This window comes from Phytophthora ramorum, assembly GCF_020800215.1.
Source record: "Phytophthora ramorum isolate Pr-102 chromosome Unknown Phyram_PR-102_s0017, whole genome shotgun sequence".
Lineage (NCBI taxonomy): Eukaryota > Oomycota > Peronosporomycetes > Peronosporales > Peronosporaceae > Phytophthora > Phytophthora ramorum.
The window spans coordinates 373,418-391,479 of record NW_027150663.1 but is presented as its reverse complement, the minus strand read 5'-3'; the positions used below and the strand labels follow the sequence as shown (position 1 = coordinate 391,479).

The window sequence follows — 18,062 nt, the reverse complement described above, 5'->3', positions numbered from 1 at the left end:
CCAAAGGGGCAGGGTTCGGGGCATGCGGAAATTCTCGACCCATAGTGAAGCCAAGTTGAAATTGGTCAGCAACTTTGCCTCTGCGCCTTGTGCTGCAGCCCTGCTGCTTGAAGCAGTCCACGAGCTGACCATTGTGGCCGGCGCGCACGCCCTCTGCAGCGCTCGCTCCGCCTAAGTTTGGCATCGAACGAGAGCTCGCTGCTGACTGAATTCATGACGAGCGAAACCACCTCCAAATCGAGCGCACACGCTGACTGGACCTATTCGGCCGCGGTACATTGCGAAGACTCCGCAGTCACCAGCGGTATCAGGGTTCAAACGCGTGCAAGACTTGCACGCATTTTGCCATGTCCGTCGGCCTGCGGAGACCATGGATACTTCGGGTCCCGAAGGGCATCCGCATCACGCTCGACTTCTTGGAGCCACAAATCCGTCAAACCGCGAGTGACAGAAAATCCACTTTTGGTCCACCTGTGCACAAATCACAAAGGCAACGCGCGCGAAAATGGCATCGATGGTACGGAGTGTTGCTGCTGCTGACTGCCGCCCCGCGTCGCTGCCTTTTAACATGCCTTGCCGTCGTCTGCACTTGCTGTTATTTCTGCGCAGAGCAGCAGCGAGCAGGGCTCCGAGGACCAATGGGACGACTTGGCCATCGTCCGGGTAGACTAACAACGCTCGACAGCTCTTGGTAGGTCTCTTTGTGTCTCATGCATCTGCTGTCGTTCGTGTTCGTCCCATGCAGGCATTCGAACAAGCGCTGACTGACCAGCAGCGCTCCACAGCTGCTCAGTCCGCGGCTGGCAGGTACGACGCCGTTGCTCGTAACTTTAGCGAGCAGTTTGTCCGCTGACACATTTATATGTTTACAGGAAGCATAAGGCTGCGTCGCGGTCCAACGGAAAGAAGGCTGCTAGGAGCGTCTCCCTAGATGAAGGGGGTGAAGGTGAAGATGAGGACAAGCACGCTCATGCGTCTGCAGCAACAGGAGCGGCGGCGACAGGAATGTATGGCCAACCGACTGCTGCAGCGTACGGGGGATTCTCAACTGGAGCAGGTACTTTTGGCTATCCGCAGCAACAACAGCAACAACAGTCTAGTGATCTGTACCAGGCCGCCTACACTCAAGCGTACGCCCAGCTCCAAGCTCAATTCCAAGCTGCGTATCCTGCAGCAGCCCCTCAGCCGTATGGACCAGGCGCCCAGAATCTGGGCCAGATGCCATCTTTCGCGGCCCAGTCGCCGTACTATCCACCACCTCCGACGCCGTTCCCTGGGATGCCTGGCGCTTCAGCTCCGTTTCCGGGATCGGTACCCAGCGCAGCAGGGTCGGACGACGGCTTAGCGAACGTGCTCATGGCGTGGTATCAGTCAGGATATTACACAGGCCGTTTCCAGGCGATGCAGGAGATGAAAATGCGTGGCCACCGATAGGAAACTAGGTCGTTAGAAGCCCTGTGGGTGCAGTAAGGCTAAACTACCGCGAGAGTCGTTGATAGATAAACTCGCTGCCTCCTAGTACTCCACTACAAAATATTCGCACGTCTCGTGCTTTCCTTGCATCTTTTCGTGGTTGTACCGCTCACTGGCGCTTCTTGATCGAGGCGTGCTTGGCCGTCTTGGAGCTTTCCTGCAAGAACTTGACGAGCCAGTAGAACTGCGCAGAGACAACCGTTAGTGGCACGGAGCAGCACATATACAGAAAGCAGGTACAGCACGCACCAACGCCAGCATGTGAAGCCCCACGAGGCCACCCACGAACGCGTTAATGCCGAAGCCCAGGTCCGAGCCCAGGAGCATGATGCCGTCTGTCATGATGGCTTTTTCGATTTTGATACACGATCTTTTTTAGTCCCATCCGATTGTGGGAATGCAAATCTCCATTTTGTGTACCATACAAACATTTAGTGAAAGATCAACTTCAACGAGGTGACCTTCATTCTGCAAGATGCCACGCACCTGGCAAGCGGCACGCCACCACAACCACACGCAGCAACCCGGTACAGCGCAGCCTCTTGTCGCTCATTACACTGCCTCTAGCGCTCACGTGTACGTGCGTGCAAGACTCCGACGTCGCAGTTTGCACGAAATTCCGCGCTGAAACGAGTAAAATCGTGGGATCCGTGGCGAAATACTGCGAAGAGCTGAACGAAGACCCCGCAAGGACTCGGCGGAGGGGTAACAGACCAAAGTCGACGTCGCCAGGTAAGACGAACAGCGACAAGCTTCCTCCGTCGGAAATTCGCACGGGAGACGAAGAAACTGAACCGAGTGAAGGGGGGAATTGGCCTCAGATGCAGGCTGGTGTGTCGAGTACTACGAGGTACGAGGCGAGGGGCTAAATCCTTGTGTTGGATTTTAAACGAGCTGATGGAGATGTCGATTGGAAGAGAGCAGCAACAAGATGGAGGCCGTCAATGCAAAAACTGTGGCGGTGATGTGAATGTTGAGCTGAATTGTGGTTTGGCTCCGTTGGAGCTGCCTCCTTTGCAACTTGAGGATTTGGGGGGTGGGAATGCTGCGCTCAAGCAAAGCGGGGAGGGTTGGCTTGAGAAAATTGTTGCAATGCAGGATGCACCGGCATCAAATGAATTGTGCAAGCGTACGGACGGCCTCACTCTGTGGGCTTATTGGGAAGGGTGCAATGGTTTTGCAGAAGAACAGCCGACCAGTAGCACCGAGCCAAACCTGCAGTCTCGGGAGAAGAAACTGTGCACATTGAGCAGTCCGCGACGTGTGCAGAGCGATTGGTGTGAGGCGAGTGGGTCTGGCGAAAAAATTCTTCATGACGAGTCAAACGCTCTTCTTAGAAGGATGATCAGATTGCATACTCAGGCGGCGTTTCTCGTGAAGGATATCATCGTACCAAACGTGTTTGACGGTGACTGGGGTCGATCATTGTTTGGTGTTCACAGTACCGTGGAAGGAGATGGAGAGATACAACAGCTTTTACTACCCTGCGGTCTCGTGCGAGAAGACGACGCCAATGTCACTGATGCCCCATTCAAGCTCGTTTCCACCGCGGACAGCTTTTTGCGCGGCGTTCAACGCTCGGATGTGTCTTTGACGAAGGCATCAATGAATACACCGTCTGTGTGGAATCATTTAGTGGCGGTGGATCGACTCACAGAATTAATTGCAGAAACACGGAAGATCATGCCAGCGCCATCAAAAGAATGCCCAGCATCACCGCAAGGGCATCCTCCGGAAATGCTAGTGCAAGCTGTTACGGATCGATCTGATCCTCGTGGAAATGCAAGTCTGCCAGGAAACGCTACACCAATCGCAAGAAAGAAGCGCGGAACTGATAGCAGCACGCAGGATACCCAGCCACATCCAGTCGGCGTAAAACTAGCAGTAGCTACCGAGGATAGCCCTCTGAGCACCGATTATTTCTTGAGCGACATATTTCTGAATTGCAACTGGGGCGAATCGCCGGAAGTAGTCGGCATCACTGTGAGAGAGGACACCAACTCAAGTGACTCCAATGGCCCCCCGCAGTACGAACAGTTTCTTCAACAGATCGCACGTCCAGCATTGTGGGACTTGATGCGAAAGAAGTTAATTCAAGTCAATGGGGCCTCTTTCCAGAGTGCACTAAACTGCGTCAGCTTGGAGACGCTGGAAGCGATAGTCTACCAGAAATTCCGGGATGTGAAGAAAATGAGTCTGAACCCTTCAGCAGTCTCAAGCATCGAGATAATCGAGACTTGCGCTAGCCTTCGTCAAGCTGCTTGGTTGCACACGCTGCGGTACGCACGGGCTTTTGTATTATGCATCCCAAATATGCTGACTGGCTTGTTCTGAGTAGCATCGTGTCTGTTTCTCGTAATGGAGATATGATGTCGGCAGTACTAACAAAAATTCTTCCTAGTGCGAAGTACAAACTCGTATTGGGTTCTTCCAACTGGAAAGATCTCTATGTACTCTTGGAAGCGATCGGTGGAAATGCGGTGTATTTAAATGCAACAAGCCATCCCTCTCTAGATACAACGACGGGCGGTACACCAGAAGTAGGGCCAGCAATCCAGCCACCCCACAAAAAACAAAAGGTTCACATGAAGCAAGAAGTCACACCAGTTCGTGTGTTGTGCTCGATTCAGTTTTTAGACCAGGTAAGGCCTGTATTCAATCGCGAAGTGCCATTCGTACTAATTAATGGTCATTTGAATGTCTACAGGATGAACTTCTGGATGAGCTGTGCACCGAGCAGCGAATATTTTTCATCGAGCGAGATCTCCCACCACCTATTGGCATGCTGGTCGATGAAAGAAACTGCATTTGCGTGGTGAACGCGGTCACGTTTGAAGGTGGGTCCTATGACAATATGTAGGGTCCCATGAGGGTTGGGTCGTTCTCAATAATATTTATGATGCGTGTAGTCGAAGCGAATGTGCGGGACTTCGTTTTCGGCTTAGCCCGTTTGCAAGTCCAGTTTCAAAAATGCTGGATCATTATCGGTAGCACGTGAAATGTTTACTATGCTTCCATTCAGGTGCTCATCTGATCTTGTTGGCTTACTTGCTTTGTAGCACTTGACGCCCCCGCTCCAGGTGAAATGGAAGAAGCGATTAATTTGTTTTACGCAGCCTTGGTTCAGTTTCGAATCGAAATCCAAGTGTTTACCAGGTATGGATTTGTGTTATTCCGTCACGGTGGAGTTTGTCAAGAAACTAATGTTCTGGTCCTGTTTCCTTAGTTTCTCGCGCGAGGAATCAAGTCGCTATGTGCGTGCGGTCGTCGACGAATGCGCCGAAATTGCTTTGAACTCTCGCCGTGTATTGCCGCGCTTGTGGTTCGAGCGACCATTTTTGCTGGAGGAGGAATCGCAATTCGAACGATTTCTTGTCTCGACAAAGATCGTCAATCACTACGCAGCACAGTCACTGCTTCATAAGATCTGCATGGAAGATCTATTCACAAAACGGTACGAACAAGCAATAGCCGTGCAAGCACGTACTAACCACGAACTAAATTCGCTCTTAGAATCAATAAATTGAAGGCTCTCGTCCAAAATGCAGTAACAGATGAGCAGCTGCAACTCCTGTGGAGGCATGTTTGGATTGCCTCTTGGGTCGAGTTTTGTTGCATTCTCCTTATTCTTGGTGTACTCTGTTCCTCTCAGACTTGTACAACAGGACCATGGGCTCAATAGCATGCAGTAGCAATACCAGAGGAGAATGCATTCACCCAGGGGCAGTGGCAGTCGCATTGAATGAATGAGTGAATGCTCTACTTGATAGGCAATAATTGATTCCTGTGGTCATTATCGATGTTCACGTCGATTCCGATAACGCTTATCGCGTATCTAGCCACCATACACAATACTGCGCACAGTTTTTAGCATGACATCGCCCCATGCCATAACTCCTGTGGACAGCTCGTGCAGCGCATCTTCAGGTATCGGAAATTGAGGCCGGTGAATCTTGATGAACGCCGCACGATACATCGTCACAACCAACTCGCCGTTGGTCGAGAGGCTTTTGTTAACGGTGAACACGGAGGTAGCAGACACGTCTTTCCGGACACGCTTGGCAGAGTCGTACGGATAGAGCTCGTCCTCGTCGATGGAGTCGAGTGCTACCATGCCATACTTCCCGTCAGGGTCCAGCTTTGGGAACAGAAGCGAGCTCGTCTCCATTGTGACATTGTCACACACCATTGACAGCACTCGCGCGTTGTACACACTGTCATCGATGGTCTCGTAGTCATCCCTGACCGTGATATGTCCCAGACGCTCCGTGATACTGATCTCCATGTTGGTCAGATAGTACACAGCTGCGTCGTAGACTTGCTGAAGAGACTTGACGCCTGGGAATTGGACGGTCTCAAATCGAATGCCGCAGAAATCACCTTCTGCGGACTCGAAAAGCTCATCCGAGTACGTCGTCTTGTCCATATCAACGTAGTGTCTGGGGTCCATGACGAAGTTGTACGCATTGCGTAGCTTCTCGTCGCGAATGGACACGAGCATGGCCCGACGCTGGTCCCAGTCCTTCGGAAGGCAAATGCGGGTGTAGAGCGGGTGTGTCTGCTGCGTTCCCTGTGGCAATGCAAAGAACGTATCGTCAAGCACCAGTCCAAGACTCAAGCACCACAATTGTGCACTTACGTAGCATCGACTCATAGCAGACTGCATTTCAGCAATGTGAAGGTGTTGGGCCCGTGCGGTTTGGTTCATCTTCGTATTTTCCGCCTTGGCTTGCTCCAGCACGGCATCGACCGCGGATTCTTGCTCTGGGTCCGCTGCTCGGATTTTCAGCACCGTCACTTCCGATTCGAGCTTGCGAAGTTCCTCGCGAAGATCTTCGGCTTTTTCCTGCGGGGTCAACAAAACGTAATGTTAACGTCTGAGTAAGTTCGCTGCAGTGCTGTGGAACGTACCCGTCGCGCGGCGTACGTACACTTGCGCCGTTTTGGCTTCTTCTCGTCGGGAGTCATGGTCTGCTTTATCGCTTGTTGCGTTTCGCGCGCAAAACCGCTGCTTTGGTAGCTGATCGCCATTGGCTTAGAAATGTCGAGCCTGTTGGCTGAGTCGGCAAATTGTCAAGTGGTCTCTCGCCTCGTATTGATGCCGTCACCGCAGGAACGAAGCAACGACTACCTGTTGATTACACGTGTATTGGTGGCCACTGGCCAGCATATACATGTACTCCGCGACAAATGCACTCACGCTTTATAATAGGTCATGATATTGATAAATGTAAATACCATGTATACGGTAGCAGATCGCACCGGATGCCAGATGTTCTACCTCGGCATGGTCAACAGCGCTCGTCGTTCCAAGTTGACGCGCAATGCACGTAGCACGGGGACTGGTTATTACATGCAAAATTGGTATTGCAATATGGTCATCTGTGCAATTCACACCACTTTGCGTTTGTGTGGTCATGAATGATTCGTCAGCATCTCACGTACTACTAGATTAACCGTGCATCACACCTGACTGTATTCGTGGACTGTCAGGCACATGACATGTATAGCAATAGTATCAGATTGGGACTTGTACTTGATAAGCTTACATTTATTCCGTTGATCAGCTGCGTGATGACCTTGCTTTAACAGTTTTCGGTACATTGGAATCGTGCCAGGGGTGCTGCGGACAACTTGATGAAGAAACCGAAATAGAGGTGCTAACTCGCGAAGAACTACTGAGAGACGCGACGGACTTCGCTTTTATCAAAACTGTGGGCGGCGGCTTACCTCAGTGGTCTTGATTAATAGCTGCTCACAGGCCTTCGAACGCTGAAGTCATGAGTACGCGTACAAACACACTGCGAGCAAGACGAGAAAACTAGTCAAACGTCGATTGGTGTACATGTACATGCGCTCACGGATTTGTTTACGATAGTCCTGGTGATGTTCACTGTCTTCAATCGACAGTAAGACACGGTTCATGGTTATGAATGCGCTCATCTAGTCCTTGAAGAAGATCCGTGCACCATTGAGGGACCAGTCGAGCAGGTCGAACTCACGGCGGTTCAACTCAATACGCTTGGCAGTGAGCTGCAGCGTATGTACCTCTTCTTCGTCATCAATGAGCTCGGCCGTCGTCTCCTTCTGTTTCTTGGCAGCCTGCTCACGCTTGCGTGCTTCACGCTCTGCTTGCTTCTCATTGTAGGCCTCCTCCTCGACCTTGTACTTGCGCGCCACCTCTTCGAACCAATGCAGCGCATCGAATTGCTGCCAGCACACCAAACAAACAGTAAAAGCGTTAGCACATTGACAGCTGATACGCTTCATATACAGACATAACCCACCTCTCCCTGGTCGAGAATTGCAAGGATGTACGCAACACCAATGGCGAAGCCGTCGTCCGAGAAGTACGACTCCCGACGACGTGTGTTCTTGTACATGAGGTCCTTTGCCTGCACTGTCGTCTCGACGTAGTTGATCGTAAGCGCCGGAATGATAGTGTAGAAGTTGACCAAGTGTTTTTGCTCGTCGCTGGCGGTGACGTCCTGGAAAACCTTCACCAGCACCTTGAAGTAGTCGTTGTTCTCTGAGAAGTTCTTGGCCAGCGTGGAGATGACCGAGTCCAAGTTGCGCGCTGCCACGACTGTCTCGCGTGACAACTTAGCGCCTAGAATTTCGTCCTGGACCACCTCACCCGTTTCTTCATTCTTCTCCTCAGCCACGCCGTCTCCAGCATACGCTTCAAACTTGAAGTGCGTATGGTTCAGGTCCGGGACGAACTTAATGGCATTGCTGCAGTAGTTCATGCCGGCCGAACGCACCATACGCACATATCCCAGTGCGTTGCCAATTTCTGTGATCAGCATACGGAACTGGTCCAAGAACGTCTTGCCCGAGTCTGACACACCCAACTTGCGAATATCCTTATTGAATTGGAACGCGCGGTCGAACGGGTATTTGTTGTCCACTTCCTTGTCATCACGATGCTTCTTGTACCAGCGTTTTTCACGCTGCAGGTAACTCTTGATGTACTCGTCGAAGAGGAACTGGGAGAAGATGTCGAACTTTTTCGTCAGGAACTGATACGTGAAGTTCACAGTGGTGTTCATGATACCCATGCCGTGCGTGCGGATCGAGCTAGCGATCGAGTGAATATTGATCGAGTTCAGGTGCCGCGAGCCCTTGTCACTGCGGCGCTCGAGGAAAAACTGTTGGTTGAGGTTGTAGTTGTATCGTGCCACGAAAATCTGGATGTTGCGCATGATCTGTAGAATGTCGAGTCCCTGATCCAGCGATCCCATGGGGAGATGATTATCCGCAAGGCTCAGGCCGTATTTGTCGTTGGCCAAGTTACGCATCTCGCCGTAGGTTTTCCAGTCGTGAAGCGCGACGGTAGTCAAGTTGTAAAAAGTGCTTTCGAGATAATGTGTCACTTGTTGCCGCAAGTCTAGCGTCTTGCCATGCAACCGAATAGGGCGCAGGTCCAGGTAGTAGTGGAGCACCTTGAAGTCCGCACTCTTGGGGTTGGGTGCATCGAGGTGGTCCAAATGAACTGAGTGAACGTGCAGACGGAGATCGTTCTCCACATCCTTGCACAAATTTTCCACGATCTCCTCCTGCATCACCGACTCGATGAACTCAGCGTACGCGTTTACATACAGCTCGTTATCCGTCTCGTGCTGCGCACCACGAAGAAGCTTGATCGCGTCCAAAAAGCCCCCAACCACGTATTGAATGCGGTTTGCCTGCTCGGGCTGGTTGTACAGATCCGACAAGAAGGGGTGCAGCAACTCCCGGCTCCAGTAAAAGAAAGAGCAATCACACGCGCCTCGGATCTTACGCTGGAAATCACTGAGAAGACGCAGCTTCCAGATGAGCTTTACAGGTTCACCTGCCCCCTTTAGACCCATCGGCACGGTTGTTTCCATGTCGCTACCCTTCTCGCTGGCAGCGCTACCATTGTCCGGCGATATCATTGCGATCTGGGCGGCGAGATCAAGAACAGTAATCCGAGTGTACGAAAACGACTCGCCAGAATTTAGGATGTCCTCCAGTACGGTGACAGCGGCAAGAACATCTAGCTTCGTATCATCGAACTTCTTGCTAGCTTCAAGGTGCGCCTTAAGCGGACGGAAAAATGAGAACAGCGAGTGCGCCACTTGGCGCAACAGGTGTGAAGATGACTCAGCCAGGATGGGGTTCTTCCGTGCAAACATGAACTCGACCGCCTTCAAGATCTCAATGCATGTGTACAATGGCTTCACTACTCGCTTCGGCATTGGAATGGCCAGAGAAAGGTGCAAGTTGACCAAAGTGTGCATCATCGTCTGTACTCGTTTCGCCAAGATCAGTCCCTTCAGGATCAAATTACCGCGGATGCTCAGCGTTCGTGACGCGTCACCCATTCCACGCGTTGTGGGCTGGAAAAAGGACTCCATGCGCACGAGCCAAGCACTCAGCTCCAGTTTGGCGGTTGTTACGTCAGCCGGAAAGGCATCATCCAGCGAGTGCAAATACTCGCGACGGAACTGCACGATGTCGGTGGGGTGCAACTTCTTCGATGTCATGGGCGAGTACTTGAGCAGGAAGTCTGGCAAATACCACATAATCTTGCCGCAAATGGTCACGCAGGGTGCCTTCACTTGGGTTTCCCACAGGCGTTTATAAAGCACGGGATCGGCTGGGACATTGGACGGCTGCAACCGGCGAAGCAGTACGTACAGTCCGGCAGTGCCAACCAGATCGTTTCGTTCAAATGTCTCCGTAGCTGACGTAATGGCACCTTCAGCAATGCTCAAGCGAGCGCTGACGCAGTGCACAAATTCCTCCAGAAACACGCGGTTGGTGCGGATATCAATCCTGGATTCCCCCCCGCTGCTGCTGGCACGCCTGCCACCTCGCTCGCTGTCACTTCCGTCGGGGTCTTCTTCATCCTCCGCAGCGTCACCGCCAGAAAAGACTTCGAAGTCCTGCTCGATGCAGCTCTGGAACACCTGTGCGCTCATGATAGTCTGGTCCAGGCTGACCAGAAGTCGCTCAAACTGCTTCACCTTGTCAACTGTGACGTTGTAGCGCGGCGGATCCGAGCGCACATATTGCATCATGCGCTTGTACTTGTCCCACGATGTGATGATGTTGGGGTTGTCGATAACGATGGCATCAATAGTGATCATGACCTCCAGCAAGCTTGCCAGCGCGTCGAATACGGGGTGGAGGTGCACAAGCTTGAAAGTCGACTTCCACAGTTTCTGGAAGCTCTGGTACAGATTCGCAAGCTGGTGGATCATGTTGATGGTGATAGCATTGCATCGGTCCACGAAGTTGGAGATATCCTGAAAAAATGCGAGCATGCGGCCTATATGGCCTTCGTCCTCGCCGCCCTTTACTTCGCCTTCCTCTCCGTGTCGGGCCTGGCCGAACATGATGAGCGCCGGGTAGAAGTTATCCTCCACCGTCACCTTGAGCTCCGAAATCTCATCGCACAGCACGGAAAACACCGTGAGCACCTTGTTGAACAGCTCGTTGTCCGTCTTGATCAAGTCCTGCACATCCACGCGTTCCGCCGGGTGCAGGTACAGCTGAATCGGATCCGCCTGAAAGCCATCATAAAAAAAGTCAGCCTCAGTGCCCAAAACAACTAAAACCCACCACCAACAAACCGTACCCAGTACCCCCACACTTCCGACATCGCCGCCGTAATAGCGTCCTCAATCTCCTTCAGCTTGGTCTACGAAATGGCGCCCCAAATAGTCAGCAAAGTCACTCCCCCACCTTAAACTCTGCATCTCACCGTGTGGTCATTAATGATAGTCAAGCCTCGCTGCAACTCCTCCCGAATCGGTTGCTCTACGTCACACAAACACCTCGTCAGAACCTGCCCCAACACACAAAAACTCCTCCTCTGTCTCACCCTGAGCGTCAAACTCTGCAAAGGGGCTCCCGAACTGGTCGTCGGCCAGGTTCCAATTCTCCGTGATCGTGGATAGCGCGTTGCTGTCTTTGCGCGGCTTGTTGCCCTTGGTCACGCCGAAGTTGGACACGAAGGACGACTGCCGCCCGCGCAAACCGGAGCGGCTACTGCTGCGCGAGAGTCGGGATGTCCGCGAGTCCGCGCGAGGGCGAGTGTGGCTCCCCCCGAGCCCCGTGAGCCGCAGGTCCCTGGCCGACATGTCCGACGCGCGCGAGTCGGCGCGCCCCATGTCGAAGCGCGTCGAGTCCGCCCACGAGGCCTTGGAGTCGAATCTCGGCCGCTGCTGGTGGTGCTGCGACGGGGACGACGCGAGACTCGACTCGTCCGAGATGCTGCTGCTTATGCTGCTGCGCGCGTCCGCGTCTTCGCTTTGGGCGCGTTTCTTCTTCGCAGATGCGCTCATGACGGACGGGGCTTGCACGACGAGATGATCCTCTATCTGGTGGCGCTGCGGGCGATGCGTGGGGAGCCGCGGATGAGACCGAACGCGATTGACGCTTTCTCAGACTTCCTCCCCTTCGAGGAAATCTACAAAGTGACCTACAATTGATTATGCACGTGTGGATATTTTGTAGGATGGATGCGATTGGATGAGACAACTTCAAGCTAGGAATTGAGTTACAGTTGAGGCCCTTGTATTCCCCAGGGTGGACCTTATTGGGGGGGGGGGGGGGGGGGGGGGGGCACAACTGTACCTTCAGATAATGGCACTCACGCCGTGGACATTGATTCAACTCGAGTGCAATAGCCTCAGTGCTTGTCAATCAGCACTTGCATCTTTCTTCTGTTCGTATATCTCGATGACAGGCCTTAGATCGTTCTAGTGTAGGATCTTGCACCTTCGTCGCCTTGCTACGAGTGAAGCGTTAAGGCCTTTAACTTCCAACGGCGTTGACAGCCAAAGCCATTGACTCAACGCAGAGCATCGATCGGAGTCCTACTCGAGTATCTAGCGTTGAACAAAGTTAGCTCCAGACTTGACAGGACAGTTTCGTGTGGGGGCGACAACAATAGTCAAAACAGGGTGTTCATTTTGTCTTGATCGTGGTTTGTAGCAATTGCCGCGTCGAAACACGAAGATGCCCAAATGGACACCCCACATTCGCTCAGACCATGGAGATTCCGACGGAATGATGTGGAACTGCCTTATCACCAAAAATCATCTCATATGTTTCGCAACTTTCTGTTGCCTGGCGTGATGCCTCAGCTCAAAGCCGAATCCCAATGCTTTCAATCGATCAGCATCCCGCCCGATGTACGGTAAGTAGTATCCATAATACCGCATCATGTATAGCTGCTGTCCTAGCGCCATACCCACACGTTCATCTTGGCCAAGGGATTCGCACAAAACTTTTGATGCTCCGCTTCTAGAGCTGGAAAAATACGCTCTCTCCAGTTTGGCCCATGATAGTCCCACGTGAATCCTAGCTGAACGAGGATGTCCTTGTCTCGCGTGGCCTGCTCCAGGTATTTTTCACCCGTGCGGATATTATTCACAATTATCCCCAAAAGCACCCCCCACGTTTCTAAAGGCCAAGGTGGCTGTGAAGGAACCTTGAATGTCTGTTCCACGATATAATGTCCAAATTCCTGACGATGAATCTTCAAGGCGGAGAGTATCTTCTCATTCCAGTCTCGCTCGGCAGGAGCAGAACTTGATCCGTCTGAGCTCGGACTCGCGCACGTGTTGGGAGTCCACGTGCCTGTTTCTGATTGAGGCCACAGTGATTCCTAGTTTCCAGTTCCACGATAGTCTTGGCCACGTATCATCGCCACTTAGCACAACAAAGTCTTGTGGAGGTCGTGGGCCTTGGAAAAGTGGCGCAGGGCCGGCATGATAAGTTCGTCCCATTGGAATCGGAAAATATGGTAAGTAGCATCTCTTCAGGTCAGCATCCATCCGCAGTGATAGTTTTTGCTTTCTGGCTAGCGTGCGCAGACGATTCACTCCGTCTCCGCGGCCACCGCAAGTCACCCGATGGAACGCCAAAACCCCCAAGGGACCAGTAAGTTCCCATTGATATCCTTGTATGTTCGCAGTGCTCGTAGAATCTTCGCCTCCCAGGCCCCATGAATTTCGTCCGACTTGGCCGCCCGACGGCAGCACGGCAAGTTACGTGCTGAATACCAGACAGGAGCGCGAAGGAAGTGTGGGGGAGAGCAATGCTGCAGCGCATGGCAATGCTCAATAAGAAGTCGGTCATCAGTATTAATACCAGTTCAGTGCGAATGTAGCTACCAAGCGAAAAAGAAGAAGAAGAGATAGATACATGTAGCTACATTCTGCGTCCATAGAGGAGATGGCTACGCCCAGCAGCTTGCCCCAACGCTCGCCACTCTGCAATTCACCACCACTTCCAGCCAACGCCACCATCGACTTTGCGCCCATGAGTTTCGCCGCTCCTCGACCGCCCGTGCAGCAGTCGCTGTCGTACGAGAGCATGGCCACGCCGCCTTCCAGCATCGCCAGTCGCGACACCTTCAACAGCGTCGAGACGGGCGCCCAAGAACCGGATGAAGAACCGCCCAGCCCGCCCAGTAAATGGGAGAAGTGGCTCTATGGCCTCCGCGGCGTCGTGGTCGGCGTCGTTGTGGGGATTGTGTTGGGGCTCGTCTTCAACTCCATCAGTCTCCCGGGAGAGGCTGTCACGTGGATCGGCACCCCTGGTCGCCTTTTCATCCGAGCGCTTGAGTGCCTCGTGCCGCCCTTGGTCTTCTCCGGTCTCGTTGTGAGCATGACGGACATGTCGCTGTATGAACACACCAAACGCATTGGCGGACGGACATTGGCCTGCTATCTGCTCACGACTGGCGTCGCTGCTGCCATCGGTGTGGCCATGGCGATCCTCTTCCGACCGACCTTCCACAGTGGCAGGAAAGGAGTCGTGGAGGACGCAGCACCGGTAGCTCTGCAATGCGGGGAAAATACGGGCTACTACGTCACCATGACAGTTGAGGGCAATGTCACTAGTCTCACTTGCCAGAAGGACGTAAGGCTCAGCGACGTGACCAGCTTGAACAGCAGCACCGACGAGCGCTACGAGAGCTACAGGAAAGCTGCGGCTCTCTTTCTACAGAGAGACATCAACAGCACGTACGAGCGTACGGACGGCGTGCTCGAAGATTTGACGCTGACCGATGCAATCCAACTGCAGCTGGACGCACTCGTGCCCAGCAACATCACATCGGCGTTTGCAGAGGGAACGCTGCTGTCCATCGTCATGTTTGCAGTGGCTTTCGGGGCAATACTTGCACGTGGGAATGCCCGCGGCAAATTACAGACAGCCACAGAGGTCATCCACGATCTCTACGACGTGTTCATGGAGCTCATCGGCTGGATCATCAAGTTCACGCCGCTCGCTATTTGCTCACTGTTGGCAGCAGCCATCGCAGACTCACAGGACCTCCGTACACTTTTGCGCAGTGTTGCTCTCTACTGCCTCTGTGTCGTCTGCGGCTTGGGGATCCACGTACTTGTCTTCTATCCAATATTGCTGCGCACATTAATTCGTTACGCCAACCCGTTCGACTGGCTGGCGAAAATGATTCGAGCACAGCTCTTCGCACTAGCAAGTGCGTCCTCCGCGGCCACACTGCCGATCGTCATGGAGTGCATCGGCGCTACCAAGATCGTGTCTCCTCGACTCTATCGCTTTGTGCTGTCCCTCGGAGTCACTATTGGGATGGATGGCGCCGCCGTAGGAACTCCGATCGCCGTCGTGTTCATGGCGCAAGTCAGCGGCGTCTCAATCAACGCAGCAGACTATTTGGCCATTTGGCTGGCGTCCGCTATCGGTTCTATCGGCGTTGGGCCAGTCCCGTCGACAGGTCTCGTCCTAATTATGACTGTCTGGAAGACTGTGTTCCCTAGTGAGGCTCTGCCTGCGGCATTTGCATTCATCATCGCAACAGATTGGCTGATCGATCGTCTCGACACCGTCGTGAACGTGACGTGTGACACCGTTGTGTGCCGAATCGTGGCTCATTTAGTTGGCGACCCCGGCGAAAAACTTCAAGAGGAAAACGAACTTCCGAGATCGCAGATTGCGCTTTAAGCGTGATTGACAGCGAGCGACGCACATGTACTTACTTTACTTATTACTCGCTTCGAAGTGCTCCCATTTTCACTTGCCGCTTTCACGAAGTCAAAGTGTATGGAGAAGCGTGAAAAAGAAACACTTTTTTATAAGGTGAAAATACCCACAACAAATAGCAAGCAACCAGGATCTTTTAGCAGAGGTAACCTTAGCACTTCTAGAACTTCGCTGTAGATTGCTACTTAAGTTCATGTGAGGAGCGTGTTGCCAGTTGCGAGCCACGATGAGTCCCAATCGACCCCACACCCCACTTCTTTGGGCCACGGATCCTCCGACGGAACGGCAAAATCCTCTGGGATCCCTTCCTTAGCTTCACATTGAGTTCCAGCAGCGGAACAACGCGGTTCTTCCATACCCGAGGCGACAGCTTGAGATTCACGCCCGACTCGTCCAACATCTCTGCATCATGACCGAATTTTGCGAAATACGTACCGCATCTCGGAGAGAATCGTTCCTAGTCTCGTTTTCGACGCACATCTAGGCCAAGGGTCTTCAGACGGAACAAACCTTGTCATCTTTGTGAACCTCGACGCATGTTTGGATGGCAGATATAATCTGCCAGTTCCAGACTGCGTCGTCTCGATTCCACACAAACCCCAACGAATCCAAACGAGCACTGTCTCGAGCGGCTTGCTCAGCATAAGTATCATTCTCCATGCTTTGCGTGGCCACTTGGGGTCTGCAGGAACGACGAACGGCCGTTCAACAATGCAATGCCCAAATTCTTTACTGGATACAGTTCCAGCGATGGCAACACCCAGTCTCGCTCGTATATCGTCATCTTGTAGCAAATCCCCAGTTCATCTAGTTCTTTCTCGGATGCTATGACAGCGGCGTCCTCCTCGTTCTTGGCTGGAACATGACCCCCCCCCCCCAAACCACTCTTTCCGACGAGCTGAAGCTTCGAGCTTCGAGCAGATAGGGTTCTAACCACTCTGGGAACGTCTCGCGGTGGCTGGAACGCCTTCCCAAAAAAACCAAACTGCAGGCCGCAGCACAATCGAGAGCATGGCGAGCGTCCTGTGTCTCTTTTTGGACTGTGACGACCAATCACAACGCACAAAAAGCGTCGAAAATGCTGCTGCATCGAGGCTGTAGTCTCGTGAGATCGCTCCGTGCGATGCTAGCCGCTCGTGAAATACGCTTCCGCTTGATATCATCACAGGAGACTTCGCTTGGCGATCGTAACTGGGCGACGAAAGTGATCCCGGCAATGGAGACTTTCCGCCAAGAATTCGGCCACTGCATCGTTGACGAGGACTTTGAGGTGCCGTCATCTGCTCCGTGGCCTGAAGCGGCATGGGGAATGGCTCTGGGAGTTGTCGTCCGAGAGGTGCGTGAGGGGGCCTCTTTCTTGGATCAAGCTGCTCGAGACAGAGGTCGACTGGAGCTGCTCCGGTTTCCATGGGACCGCCAGGCTGCGGTGTGGAACGACCGCATCTTCCCAGCGCTAGAAGTTTACGCCGCTGAAGTCGGTCACTGCCGAGTGCCGTTCATGTTTGTGGTCCCACCGCGAGAGCCTTGGCCTCGAAGCGCGTGGGGAATGAACCTCGGGACGACGGTCGCAAGTATGCGTGGGATGGGGTCGTACTTTGCCTTCGTCGGACGCGACGTCGATCGGCTGGATGAGTTGGGCTACAGCCTGGAGCTGCCCACTCGAGTATGGACGAAGTGCGTCGCTCCGTTGGTGGCCACCTACGCGACTCTTTTTGGCGACGAGGTGCCCATTCCAGCCGCTTTTGTCATTCCGTTTGAAGCTCCGTGGTCTGAGGAAACGTGGGGCGTTCGGCTGGGCGTGATCGTGGCTCGCAACGCTCGACACGTGATTAAGGACACAGCACCATAAGACCCGTCAATGATAAATGTCACCAACCAACATGCATTAATCGTTCTCTGCGTTCTTTCACATAATGTAATGCAGCTTCTTTGGGTGACGTCGCAGCTTGCCGTTCTTAATCAGTCGCACCACAACACTATTGCTCACGCCCAGAGCCGTGGACAGGCCCCTCCCCGTCATCCGACGCTCGGCTGGGATGGCGGCGATGCGGATCTTGAGCTCCTCATCCGGCACCTTTGGTTTCCGCCCCGAGTGGCCTTTGATCCGACTGGCGACGTTGCCCGCCAGTCCCTCCGTCGTGTTGGACGCTGTGTGCAGCTTCCAGAGCCGACGAATCGTGGCTCGGTGCACGTCAAAGTGGGTAGCTGCAGCCTTCATATCCCCGTGCTTAAGGCGTCCCCCAGCGCTGTTGGCCAGTAGGTAGTGGACGATAGCCACGCGCTGCTGGTCTGTGAGGTTCTTGCGCTTCTCCTTCGAGTCTTCCGGCAGCTTGGGCGGTACTTCCAGGGGAAATTCCGGAAGCTTAGGGGCCGCGATCACGGACATTTCCGGAATGTAGAGAGGCACAAGCGCTGTCTCCGTCACGATGGTGGCCTGGAGCGACGCTGGGATGGCCAGAGGGGGCTCCGACGCGGCAGCGGCAGGCTCCATCTTCTCGGCTTGGTTTGTTTGCCGCCTTTGGTTTGGGGAGGCTGGTTGTGACCAATGGCAGGCCGGATTCATGGCTTTATCAGCGAATCAC

General features: G+C 53.3%; 8 protein-coding genes across 8 annotated transcripts; 5 read left to right on the top strand and 3 right to left on the bottom strand.

Moving 5' to 3' along the window:
- Positions 1-505: 505 nt before the first annotated feature.
- KRP23_13261 (uncharacterized protein) lies at positions 506-1,434 on the top strand (the record flags this gene model as incomplete). Its single annotated transcript, XM_067883950.1, has 4 exons — positions 506-517; positions 610-663; positions 746-807; positions 873-1,434. 4 exons carry the CDS (start codon positions 506-508, stop codon positions 1,432-1,434), a joined length of 690 nt encoding a protein of 229 aa, XP_067738580.1.
- Positions 1,435-4,058: 2,624 nt separating this feature from the next.
- On the top strand, positions 4,059-5,024 carry KRP23_13260 (uncharacterized protein; the record flags this gene model as incomplete). Its single annotated transcript, XM_067883949.1, has 6 exons — positions 4,059-4,115; positions 4,181-4,310; positions 4,383-4,460; positions 4,533-4,629; positions 4,700-4,927; positions 5,003-5,024. 6 exons carry the CDS (start codon positions 4,059-4,061, stop codon positions 5,022-5,024), a joined length of 612 nt encoding a protein of 203 aa, XP_067738579.1.
- Positions 5,025-5,308: 284 nt separating this feature from the next.
- Positions 5,309-6,441, bottom strand: KRP23_13259 (uncharacterized protein; the record flags this gene model as incomplete). Its single annotated transcript, XM_067883948.1, has 3 exons — positions 5,309-6,043; positions 6,113-6,319; positions 6,385-6,441. 3 exons carry the CDS (start codon positions 6,439-6,441, stop codon positions 5,309-5,311), a joined length of 999 nt encoding a protein of 332 aa, XP_067738578.1.
- Positions 6,442-7,416: 975 nt separating this feature from the next.
- Positions 7,417-11,789, bottom strand: KRP23_13258 (WASH complex subunit 4; the record flags this gene model as incomplete). Its single annotated transcript, XM_067883947.1, has 5 exons — positions 7,417-7,683; positions 7,761-11,009; positions 11,081-11,143; positions 11,207-11,262; positions 11,327-11,789. 5 exons carry the CDS (start codon positions 11,787-11,789, stop codon positions 7,417-7,419), a joined length of 4,098 nt encoding a protein of 1,365 aa, XP_067738577.1.
- Positions 11,584-11,817, top strand: KRP23_13257 (uncharacterized protein; the record flags this gene model as incomplete). The annotated part of the gene is made up of 1 exon (XM_067883946.1): positions 11,584-11,817. One exon carries the CDS (start codon positions 11,584-11,586, stop codon positions 11,815-11,817), a length of 234 nt encoding a protein of 77 aa, XP_067738576.1.
- A 1,956-nt stretch (positions 11,818-13,773) lies between these two features.
- KRP23_13256 (Excitatory amino acid transporter 4) lies at positions 13,774-15,441 on the top strand (the record flags this gene model as incomplete). Its single annotated transcript, XM_067883945.1, has 1 exon — positions 13,774-15,441. The coding sequence occupies one exon, from the start codon at positions 13,774-13,776 to the stop codon at positions 15,439-15,441; it is 1,668 nt and encodes a 555-aa protein (XP_067738575.1).
- Positions 15,442-16,603: 1,162 nt separating this feature from the next.
- On the top strand, positions 16,604-17,329 carry KRP23_13255 (uncharacterized protein; the record flags this gene model as incomplete). Its single annotated transcript, XM_067883943.1, has 1 exon — positions 16,604-17,329. The coding sequence occupies one exon, from the start codon at positions 16,604-16,606 to the stop codon at positions 17,327-17,329; it is 726 nt and encodes a 241-aa protein (XP_067738574.1).
- A 57-nt stretch (positions 17,330-17,386) lies between these two features.
- Positions 17,387-17,971, bottom strand: KRP23_13254 (uncharacterized protein; the record flags this gene model as incomplete). The annotated part of the gene is made up of 1 exon (XM_067883942.1): positions 17,387-17,971. One exon carries the CDS (start codon positions 17,969-17,971, stop codon positions 17,387-17,389), a length of 585 nt encoding a protein of 194 aa, XP_067738573.1.
- Between the last annotated feature and the right edge of the window lie 91 nt (positions 17,972-18,062).